General features: G+C 42.8%; 1 protein-coding gene across 1 annotated transcript in view; it reads left to right on the top strand.

Annotated features, from left to right (window-relative positions):
• The window catches only part of Hdac1 (histone deacetylase 1), a 38,626-nt gene that overhangs the window by 11,622 nt on the left and 15,777 nt on the right, over positions 1-11,227 (top strand). Inside the window, exon 3 of the mRNA XM_008847957.3 lies at positions 7,362-7,479. Coding sequence (XP_008846179.1) covers positions 7,362-7,479 — 118 coding nt within the window. The remainder of the gene's footprint in view (positions 1-7,361; positions 7,480-11,227) is intronic.

Here is an 11,227-nt window from a genome sequence, read left to right as displayed (position 1 = left end):
GTGCTGGGAATCGAACCTGGGTCCTCTGCAAGAGAAGCCAGTGCTCTTAACTGCTGAGCCATCTCTCCAGCCCGCCTTTTGTCTTTTTGAGATAGGGGCTCCCTGTAGCCCTAGCTGGTCTGGAACTCACTATGTAGACCAGGCTGGCCTTGAACTCACAGAGATCTTCTTGCCTCTGCCTCCCAAAAGGTGTGCACCACCATGCCTGGTCTTATCATAGACTTCTAAGGTAAAACCCCAATATAATTTCTCCTCAAATCTTTAGATCTTGTTCCTAAAGGTGATTTTTTTTTTTTTTTAAATTTTTCCTCTGGCTCTGTGTCTCTGTTGTTTGTGAGTCTTGTTTTGGCCCTCCAGTAGTGTTTCTTTGCTTTCTTCTAGTTCTCTGGGCTGTGAGCTATGCATTTCTTCCCAGAGGACAGGGACATTTCATTATCTGTCCTGAAACTGAATCATTCTTAAAAGAAGCTTTAGACCTTCCTCATATACATTGCTATATTACCTCTGTTCTAATACCTGAAGGAAAACTGTTAACATCTTTTTCATATAATTTCACTTAAAATTTTTTTTCAAATTTTATTTTAAATATTTTATTTTTATTTTATGCGTATAAGTGTATTGCCTGAATGTGTGTGAGTGCACCTGTGTTGTGCAGTGCTGGGGAGGTCAGAAAAAGGTACCGGATCCCCTGGAACTAGAGTTACAGATGGTGGCTAGCTGCCATGTGGGTGCTGGGATTTGAACCCGGGTGCTCTACAAGAGCAATCAGTGTTCCTAACTGCTGAGCCATCTCTCCAGCCCCTAATTTTATTAGTTTTATTTTATGTGTATGAGTGTTTTGCCTGCTTGTGTATAAGTGCACCCGTGTCTTGCAGTGCCTATGGAGGTCAGAAGAGGGTATCAGATCTTCTGGAACTGGAATTAGAAATCAAACCTGGGTCCTCTGCAAGAGGAGCCAGTGCCCTTAACCACTGAGCCAGCTCTCTAGCCCCTCAAATTTTATTTTCATGTGTATGAGTGTTTTGCCTATATGTATGTAAGTGCACCCATGGTGTGCAGTACCCACAGAGGCCAGAAGAGAGCATCAGATCCTCTGGAGCTGGAGTTACTGGTGGTTGTTAGTTGCCATGTGGGTGTTGGTAACTGAACCCAGGTCATTTTTTTTGATGGACTTTGTTTTGAGGCAGGGTCTTGTTCTATATTCCTGGCTGACCTAGAACTTGCCATAACATTTTATAACTTTCTCTATAGAGGCTATGGCACTTAAACTATTTTTTTTACATTTATTTTGTGTGTACATATGAGTATGTGTATACCACAGCATATATGAAAATGTTAGAGAACAGCTTGCAGAAGTAATGTGGGCACCAGGGATTGAACTCAGGTGGTTAGGTTTGGCATTAAGTTCCTTTTCCTGCTGAGCCATCCTTCTAACCCTGCTCCCCCCCCCCCCCAGGGTTTTTGAGACCAGGTTTCCCTGTAGCCCCAGGTTTCCTGGAACTCAGTATGTAGACCAGGCTGGCCTTGAACTCACAGAGATCTGCCTGCCTCTGCCTCCCAAGTGCTGGTATTAAAGGCATGGGCCACCATGCCCGGCCCTAACCCTGCTTTTTTAAATGTGCTTACTAGTTGTGCTTACTAGTTACTGAACTCGGGTTCTTGTATTTGAAAGCATACGTCACTGATTGCACTATCTCCCCATCCCCCATTCATTCTCATTCTCTTTTTCTTTGACACAATCTCAATATGTTGGCCTGACTGGCCTGGAACTCAGCTATATAAACCAGGACAACAGGCCTATAATCCCAACACTTGGGATGTGGGGGTAGGATAGAGTTCAAAGTCATCCTTGGCTACATAGTGTGTTCAAGACTAGTTTGGTCTATGTAAGACCCTGTCTCCAAAAACCTGACAGGAAAAAAAAAAAGGCTTTTGAAATGGTACGTGTCCTTCATGGATTTGAAACAAAGGATGACTTTCAGTTAGTGGAATAACATGGGCACAGGTACCTTGTGTGGTGGGATGTCTGTAGGTCCTGGTGAAGAGATATTTGGAATATAAGATTCATCAGGAGTTGGATTGGGAAAGGATGGGCTACCTATCCATTGTAAAGTTCTTTTTGTTAAAAATTGTATTTTCTTTATTGTCATGTGTGTATATATGGAGGTCAAAGGACAACCTTGTGGGGTTGGTTCTGTTCTTCTGCCTTTACGTGGGCTCCGGCGATCAAGCTCAGGTCTTCAGGCTTGTGTGGCAAGTGCTTTATCCACTGAACCATCTCGTAGGCTACCTTGTACAGTTTTAAATGACAGGGCCATCTTCAAGGTAAGTAGCCCTGGCTGACCTAGAACTTGCTGTATAGACCAGGGTGGCCTTGAACTCACAGAGATCCACCTGTCTCTGCTTCCCAAGTGCTGGGATTAAAGGCGTGCACCACCATATCTGGCTCTTGCACAGTTCTTGATCACCTCAAAGATTTTAGATTTTGTTTTGTCAATTGGAAGTCATTGAATATTTTAAAAATTTTATGTGTCTGGGTATATTTGTATTTGCACACTGTGTGCATGGGTGCCAACAGAGGACAGAAGGGAGCATCAGATTCCTTGGAGCTGGAGTTAGAGGTATTTGTAAGTCACTAGATGTAGGTGCCAAGGTCCAAACTCTGGTCTTCAGATACAGGGCTTTTAACCGCTGACCATCTCTCTAGCTCTTTATTGGATATTTTAGTGTAGGGTGTTGACATCTGTATTAGTATTGTGATAGTTATACAGAACATAGACAGTCATGTGGTTTGATATTAATAAGGCTATTTAAGAGGTCAAAAGTGATCCTGAGTGTTAATTTATTGAGTTGTTATATGTTGGGAACCCTAATTGGTGCTTAGTAAAATTGACCTGTTCCTGGTCTCCCAGAGTAGACCAAATCCACATGTATTTTTTACCATGAGGTTTAGTGAGTGTGATAAGGGAAGCACAGAGCTCTCAGGAGCACTTTAGAGAGAGCTGAGGTCAAGAACAGCTTTGTGGGAGAATTGGCTTCAACTGTACCCTAAAGGTACAGTAGAGGGTATAAATAGAGCAGTGTTCTATTCTAGGTCATATATAGCCCATGCTGAGGCCCAAGCTGAAATACACCCCTTGGGGAATTACAAATGAAACCATGCTTGGCAGATTGGTGCAGTGCAGAAGAGAAATATAGCTCCTCACACATGTTCTGCTTAACCCACAAAGTAGTTTTTGTTTTGTTTTGTTTTTTGATATAAGGTCTGCTGTGTAGCCCTTGCCATCTTAGAACTTTCTGTTTACATCAGGCTGACCTGGAACTCATAGAGATCCACCTTGCTTCTTGATTCTGCTGGGATTAAAGGAACATGCCACTACACGACTTTTTACTTTATTATTTGAAATATTTTATGTGTATGAGTGTATTGCCTGCATGTAAGTGCACCTGTCTCATGCCCTTGGAGGTCAGAAGAGGGCATCAGATGCCCTGAAACTGGAGTTACAAATGGTTGTTAGCCACCATGTGGGTGCTGGGAACCAAACCCAGGTCTTCTGCAGGAGCAGCCAGTGCTCCTGAGAGTCATCTGAGTCCCTGAGTCATCTCTCCGGCCTCAGGTATTTATTTGTTTATTTGTCTGTCTGTCTGTCTATCTATCTATCTATCTATCTATCTATCTATCTATCTATCTAATCCATCTAATCTTTTTGAGACAGGGTCTCCCTGTAGCCACAGCTGGCTTGGATTCACTATGGAGACCAGGCTGACCTCGAACTCACAGAGATCTGTCTGCCTCTGCCTCCCCAGTGTTGGGATTAAAGGCATGTGCCACCACATGCTGCTTTCAGCTTTTTTATTTTATTTTTTTAATTTTTAAATTTTTTTATTTTTTGTGTATGTGTGTATTGCCTGCATGTAGGTAAGTGCATCCTTGTCATGTAATGCCTGCGGAGGTTAGAAGAGGCTGTCGGATCCCTTAGGACTGGAGTTACAGACAGTTGTTAGCTGCCATGTGGGTGCTGGGATTTGAACCCGGGTCTTCTGCAAGAACAGTCAATGTTCTTAACCACTGAGCCATCTCTCCAGCCCCCTTATTTTATTTTTTAAATATTTTTTTTTTTTATATTTTATGTGTATGGGTGTATTGCCTGCATGTATGTGAGTGCACCCATGTCATGCAATGCCGCGGAGGTCAGAAGAGGGCTTCGGATTCTCCTGGAACTGGAGTTAAAGATGGCTTGTAGCCGCCATGTGGGTGCTGGAATCTAACCCAGGTCCTATGCAAGAGCAGTCAGTGTTCTTAACCACTGAGCCATCTCTCCAGCCCTCTTTCTGCCTTTTTTTAAAGATTTTTTTTTTTATGTGTATCAATGTTTTGCCTGCATGTATGTTTGTGTACCATGTGTGCCTGTTGTCCATGAGCTGTCCTGTGGGCACTGGGAACTGAACTTGGGCCCTTTCTAAGAGCAGCAAGAGTTCAAGCACTGAGCCATCTCTTCAGCCCCCAAATGTCCGTATATGTGTGAGCAAGTCTCCAGTCTGAAAATTTTAAGGCTTATAAGCCTCTGGGTTTTTTTTTGTTGTTGTTGTTTTTTGGTCTTTTTGAAGCAGAGTCTCCCTATAGCTCCAACTGTCCTGGAACTCAATATGTAGACCAGGCTGATCTTGAACTCACAGAGATCTGCCTGCCTCTGCCTCCCAAGTGCTGGGACTATAGGCTGTGCCACCACGCCTGGCATCCTTTGATTATTTTCATTTCTCTAGAGTGTAATTTGAAGGAGCCCAAGATAGAAGGAAGTCTGGATCTAAATCGGCATGCAAAGTGTAGTCATTGGTGAATGGAAGCACGTATGTTAGTATTTCCTGGCATAATCTTTAATAGAATTAGTAAATAAGCCTCTGGTTATCCAAAGGCATCTTAAAAATAAAACAGGCAGCCATGCCTGGTGGCACAGGCCTGTAATAACTGATAGGCAGACTGCTGCAACGTCACAGCTGTGTTGTGTGGACTGTAGAGTGGGTTCAGGATTCAGTTTTGTTGGTTTTTTTTTCTTTTTTTCTTTCTTTTTTTTTTTTTTTTTTTTTTTTTTTTTTTTTTTTTTGGTCTTTTTGAGATAGGGTTTCCCTGTAGTCTCAGCTGTCCTAGAACTCACTATGTAGACAAGGCTGGCCTTGAACTCACGGGGATCTGCCTGCCTCTGATTAAAGGCATGCCCCACCATGCTCAGTGGGTTCAGTTTTCAGTTATTTATTTTTATTCTGTATGTGTTTTGCCTGCATGTGTGTTAAGTGTATCGTGTATGTTTAATACAGAGGCCAGAAGAGGGTATCTGATCCCCTGGAACTGGGGTTACAGTTTGCTTCAGTGTGGGTGCAAGAATTGAACCCCAGTCCTTTGCAAGAGCAACCAGTGGTCTTAACTGCTGAGCCATCTTGCCAGCCCCTAGAGTGGGTCCAAGACCAGACTAAGCAACCTAAAATGAGACCCTGTCTCAAAAGTACAAAAAAGACCAGGCTACCCTCGATATGGTGGCATGCATGCCTCTTTATCTTCCCAAGTGCTGGGACTGCTGTCATGAGCCACCATGCCCAATCCCTAACGTGCTTGGAAAAGGGAGCAATAGAATTCAATTCATGTTTTAAAGTAGAGACCAGTTACTCTGCCTGTAGGCTTGAGAATTGATTTACGGTTGTTAAGGTCAACTGTCTGACATGCCAGTTTGGAGACTACTGCCACAATCCAAGCCCAAAAGATGATGACCTGGGTATGTGAAAAGACACAAGCTTAACAGCTGCATTGCTGGCAGTTTAGTCTACTGCGGTAGATGAAGAGTCACAGTGATACTCTCAGCTCAGTGTGGTGCACACACTTTAATGCTAGTACTCAGGAGGCAGAGGCAGATGGATCTCTGAGTTCCAGGCCAGCCAAGGCTATATAGTAAGACACTGTCTGAAAAACAAAACCAAACAAAGAAAATGCAGGAAACTTGGGAAAGAGGGACCATAGGAGAAACCAGTGCGTCAGATGCAATGAAGATTGTGGATGTAGCCAAGCATGGTGGCACACGCCTGTAACCTCAGCACTGGGGAGACCTACGTGGGAGTGTCAAGAGTTAAGAACTAGCCTGGGCTACATTGCGGGCTACATATGTGTATATTTGTTTTTATTGTTTTAGAAGTGTATGTTTTTTAAAATATTTTACTCATTTTTATTTTATGTATATAAGTGTATTGCCTGTGTGTAGGTAAGGACAGACAAGGGCTTCGAATTGTTTTTTTTTTTTTTTTTTTTTTTTTTTTTTGTCTTTTTGAGACAGGGTCTCCCTGTAGCCCCAGCTGTCCTGGAACTCACTATGTAGACCAGGCTGGCCTCAAACTCACAGAGATCCACCTGCCTCTGCCTCCCAAGTGCTGGGATTGGTGGTGTGTGCCACCACATCTGGCACAATCAGTGTTCTTAACCACTCTCACCAGCCCCAGAAGTATATGTTTAAAAATAAGAGATCATGGAGAGATGGCTCAGTGGTTTAGAATACTGGCTGCTCTTGTAGAAGACCGAGGTTTGATTATCAGCACCTACATGATGGCTAAGAACTGTCTGTAACTACAGTTCCAGGGGATCCAACTCCCTCTTCTGATATCTGTGGGCATTACACCACATAGGCGTACTTACACACATGCAGGCAATATACTTATTCACTTAGAAAATAAAATAAAAAAAAATGGTTTGGGGGGAAAAGAGATAAAACTCATTGACAGAGTGAGTGACAAACATGTACTAGGCTTGTGTTCAATTCCGTGCACACCCCCCCCCCCCAAAAAAAAAGCAGGACGTGGTGGCACACACATTTAACTCTAGCACTCTGGAGGCAGAGACGAGAGTACCTCTTGTGAGTTCCGGGTCTGGTCTATATAGTGAGTTTCAGGCCAGCCAGTACTACATAAGAAGACCCTGCCTCAAAAAGAAACAAAAGACAACTTTAAAAAATATATATTTATCTTGGTCTTTCTGTTTTTTTGGTCTTTTGAGACAGGGTCTCCCTGTAGCCCCAGCTGGCCTGGAACTGACTATGTAGACCGGGCTGACTTTGAACTCACAGAGATCCACCTGCCTCTGCCTCCTGAGTGCTGGGATTTAAGGTGTGCACCACCTAGCCCAGCTAAGGTGGCAGTTTTAGGTCTTCTAATACCCAGTCTCCTTTGCTAATCTTGTTATTTCTATAGATTGTAAGAGGCCTAAATGTAGTAAGTTAGTTCTTTTTGTTTAGTACCTAATTGCATGTTGGGGAGAAAATAAAGTGAACTAGTGAAGCTTGCCAGTGACCAAGAAAAATTTTTCCTTTCTCCCTTTGCCCTTTAAGCGCCCTCACAAAGCCAATGCTGAGGAGATGACCAAGTACCACAGTGATGACTACATTAAATTCTTGCGATCCATTCGTCCAGATAACATGTCTGAGTACAGCAAGCAGATGCAGAGATGTAAGTCTGTTCTGTTTCTTTCCCACTCCAGCATCCTTTTTGGGTTTCTCTTTCCATTGGGGAGCCCTGCCCCGCTTTCCTTAGGCCTCCAATTCAGTTTATATGTGATTTCCTTTGTCCCAAAAGTACCAAAGTGTTTTTTTCTCGTCTTTTTTCCTGATTATAAATAATAGAGGTTTCTCCAGTTAGGTTTACGACACTGTCCCACATGTCCTGTAATTGTAATAGGAAAAGCCCTGACCTGAGAAGTGGACGGGAGATGCAGAGTAGAAGGCTCTACTCTTAACTGACTGTGCTATCACTTCCCCTCAGGTTTTTTTTTGTGTGTGTGGCGGGGGGGCGGGGGGGAATGGACATGGTCATGTGACTTATCCTGTTGCGTTATTACTGGTCTGACTTTGTAGGTATTTAGAATTTAGAGGCCACAAAGGATAGGCTCTCCATGATATAATCTTTGAGATGAGGTGATTCTACTCCTTACCCTGGGATCTGAGACTCCAGAGTGGATCTTAGAAGCCATACCTTGTTTGTAGGAATTATGATTACTTTAGCTGTGGGAAAGCATTTGTTCAAATTTGGGACTCCATTGCTGCACCCAAATTCTCCCTTGTGTTATTTATGTTTTAAATTTGTGTTGGGTGTGCACAAATGCGGGTGTTGGGGATGTGCCATGCTATGGTGTGTATGTGGGGGCCCCAGAGTCAGTTCTCTCACCATGGAGGTCTCGGATCCGTCTGGGGTTGCCAACCTTGGCAGCAGTTGCTTTTATCCACTGAGCCTCCTCGCCAGCCTTCTTGTGTTACTTCAGAAGTTTTCTTTTGCTACCTAAGTCCTCAAACTGTAAAACATGAAGTAGTACGTTGAGAACTTTTTATAAGCTTATGACAGTTTATATTGTAATAGCAGAAAATCTGCGGTTCTTGGCTGGCCAGATGGCTTAGCATGGAAGAGTGTTTCCTGCCTTGTCTGACAAGCTGAGTTTGATCCTGAGACCCACATGGTGGAAAGAAAGTACTGATATCTCCAAGTTGTCCTCTGACTTCCACATGTACACAATGGCGTGTCTGTCCTTCCCCCTCAAATAAAATAAAAGAAAGAAAATCCATGATACTTGTTTATTACTACTGGCCACAAGGTAATATGCTTCCCAAGGAAGTAAATATTACTATCTTTTTTTTTTGGTCTTTTTGAGACAGGGTCTCCCAGGCTGGCCTCGATCTCAGAGATCGCCTGCCTCTGCCTCTGGAGTGCTGGGATTAAAGGCATGTGCCACCACGCCCAGCATCATTATTTTAATTTATAAACTAGGGGCTGGAGAGATGGCTCAGTGGTTAAGAACATTGGTTGTTCCTGAATAAGACCCGAGTTCGAATCCCAGCACCCACGTGGCAGCTAGCAACTTGTCTGTAACTCCAGTCCCAGGGGATCCGACAGCCTCTTCTGACCTCGGGCATTTTGCAACGTGGGTGCACTTACCTACATGCAGGCAGTACATGCATACACATAAAAAAATTAAATTAAAAAATTTTATAAGCCATATAAATTTATTTCTCATGGTTTTGGAGGTTGGAAGTCCAAGATCAAGGTGCCATCAGGTTTAGTGTCTGATTAGGTCCTGCTCTGTGCTTCTAATAGAAGATGGTGTCTTGTAGAATATGGAAGGGCAAAAGACAGATGTAAAATTTACTAGTTACATTAACTATTCAGTGGTACTGATGATAGAACTCCAGACATCTTCCTTGAAACTTTACTACCTATAACACCAGGAACTACTGCTACAGCTCATGGCTTTTTTTTTTTTTTTTTTTTTTTGAGACTGGGTCCCCCTAAAGCCCCTGCTGGCCTGGAATTCATTATGTATACCAGGCTGGTGTTGAGTTCACAGAGATCTGCCTGCCTCTGCTTCTCAAGTGCTAAGATTAAGCATGTGCACTGCCACACCCAGCCTGAAGTGTTTTACTTTTTGACTTCATAGGTAGATAGATTCATCCTTTTTTGGAGATGGCTTTAGGGGTTTCAGTAAAACATTTAAGGCCATGATCACGCTCAGTTTTCCTCAAAATAGGCTCTGTTAGAGAATCAGCTTTTTATCAAAGCAAGAAAATAAGCCTTCTTGCCTTAATTTGAGTGCTTAAAACTGCGACTTAGTCCATTTTAGGTGTGCGTGTTTGTACTTGAACCTAGAGCCTCAAGCATGCTGGACAAGTGCCATACCACTGAGCTACTTCTCCTGTTCTTTGTGTTCCTTTTGTTTTCCCTGTCTTTGAGACAGGGTCTCCCTGTGGCCCCAGCTGGCCTGGAACTCACTATGTAGACCAGGCTGGCCTTGAACTCACAGAGATCTGCTTGCCTCTGCCTCCCAAGTGCTGGAACTACAGGCGTTCACCACCCTTTTTAAAACTATCTTCATCATCGCTGTCACCGTTGTTGTCTTGTTCTTGTGCCTCTTTGTGTGTTTGTTTGTGTGTGTGTGTGTGTGTGTGTGTGTGTGTGTGTAGATCAGAGGACACCTTTTAGGAGCAGGTTCCCAGGTTCTCCTACCATGGGTTCTAGGGCTTGAACTCAAGTTGTCTGGTTTTCATGGCAAGCACTTTTAACCACCGAGTTATTTTGCTGGCCTTATTATAAGTTCTTGAGTAAATCTTCTTGCCTCTTTAAGAGGAAGACTTACCTGTTTCATGTTTGAGGATAATGTATTTGTAGTATTTACCCTCAGTGAATAGTAGCTTTCTGGTATTAAGAGTTACTTTCATTATTTACAAATCTGTCATGGCAGACAAAATAGTAGGCCCTCAGGAATTCCAGGACTCCAATTTCCCTGAAACTAGCTTTCTAAAGTTGTGCATTAAAAAATTAGTATGTGATTTTCTCTCATTGCAAATAAAGTTGGAAAGGATGAGACTCTGTAAAGACCGCATGGTGCCTTACTGACTTGATTTGTAGTGTTACAAAGGGTCAAAGGAGGCAAAGACTTCAGGTGTCTCTTGGGGAAGTGCTTTATTACCAAGACAGTAACAGAAATCTAAGAGCTCTTTTTTTAGTATTTATTAACATCTAACCTGGGAAGTTACACCTGTTAATACCAAGTAAGTCAGTTGATCTTGGCTCAAATGTAAACTCTGTATCATCAATTTGAGAGCCTTGATCAGAAGTTCTACACTAATATTTATTAAGTCAAAATGGGAACATGAATAAATGTAATTTTGGGATCATATAATCAGAACGTGTGACTCATGGTTGAAAAACACGATGAAAAGGATTAAGAATGCTTAAAACATAGAATAACATTCTTGTCATTTTATAAACTGAGATCCAGGGAGATAAAATGATTTTCCCAGAGTCATAGCAAGGTGGTAGTAGAGAATGGACTCTAGGCTCTGGATTCTGGAGTACAGTCTTCATTGTACCTGTATTCCACATCTATTTTTCAACTGCCATGGATTTAAAAACAAGAAGAAAAAGGATGGAGCTGGAGAGATGGCCCAGTGGTAGGAGTATTGTCTACTCTTACAGAGGATCCAGGTTTAGTTCCCAGCACCCACATTGCAGCTAACAACCATCTGTAACTCCATTTCTAGGGGATTTGATGTCCTCTTCTGGAAAAGTCTGTTCTTGCTAGGTGTAGCAAGTACTGGGGAGGCAGGAAGATGGAGTTTTCAAGGCCAGTCTGGGATATATAGTACAACTTTGTCTTAAAAGCAAAGTGAAGCATTTGTATTGGATATTAACAGACTTTCTTGTCAGTCTC

The sequence above is a fragment of the Nannospalax galili genome, unplaced genomic scaffold (assembly GCF_000622305.1).
Source record: "Nannospalax galili isolate Female #2095 unplaced genomic scaffold, S.galili_v1.0 scaffold111, whole genome shotgun sequence".
Classification (NCBI taxonomy): Eukaryota; Metazoa; Chordata; class Mammalia; order Rodentia; family Spalacidae; genus Nannospalax; species Nannospalax galili.
The sequence above is the reverse complement of the archived record's forward strand: the minus strand, read 5'-3'. Positions and strand labels throughout refer to the sequence as shown.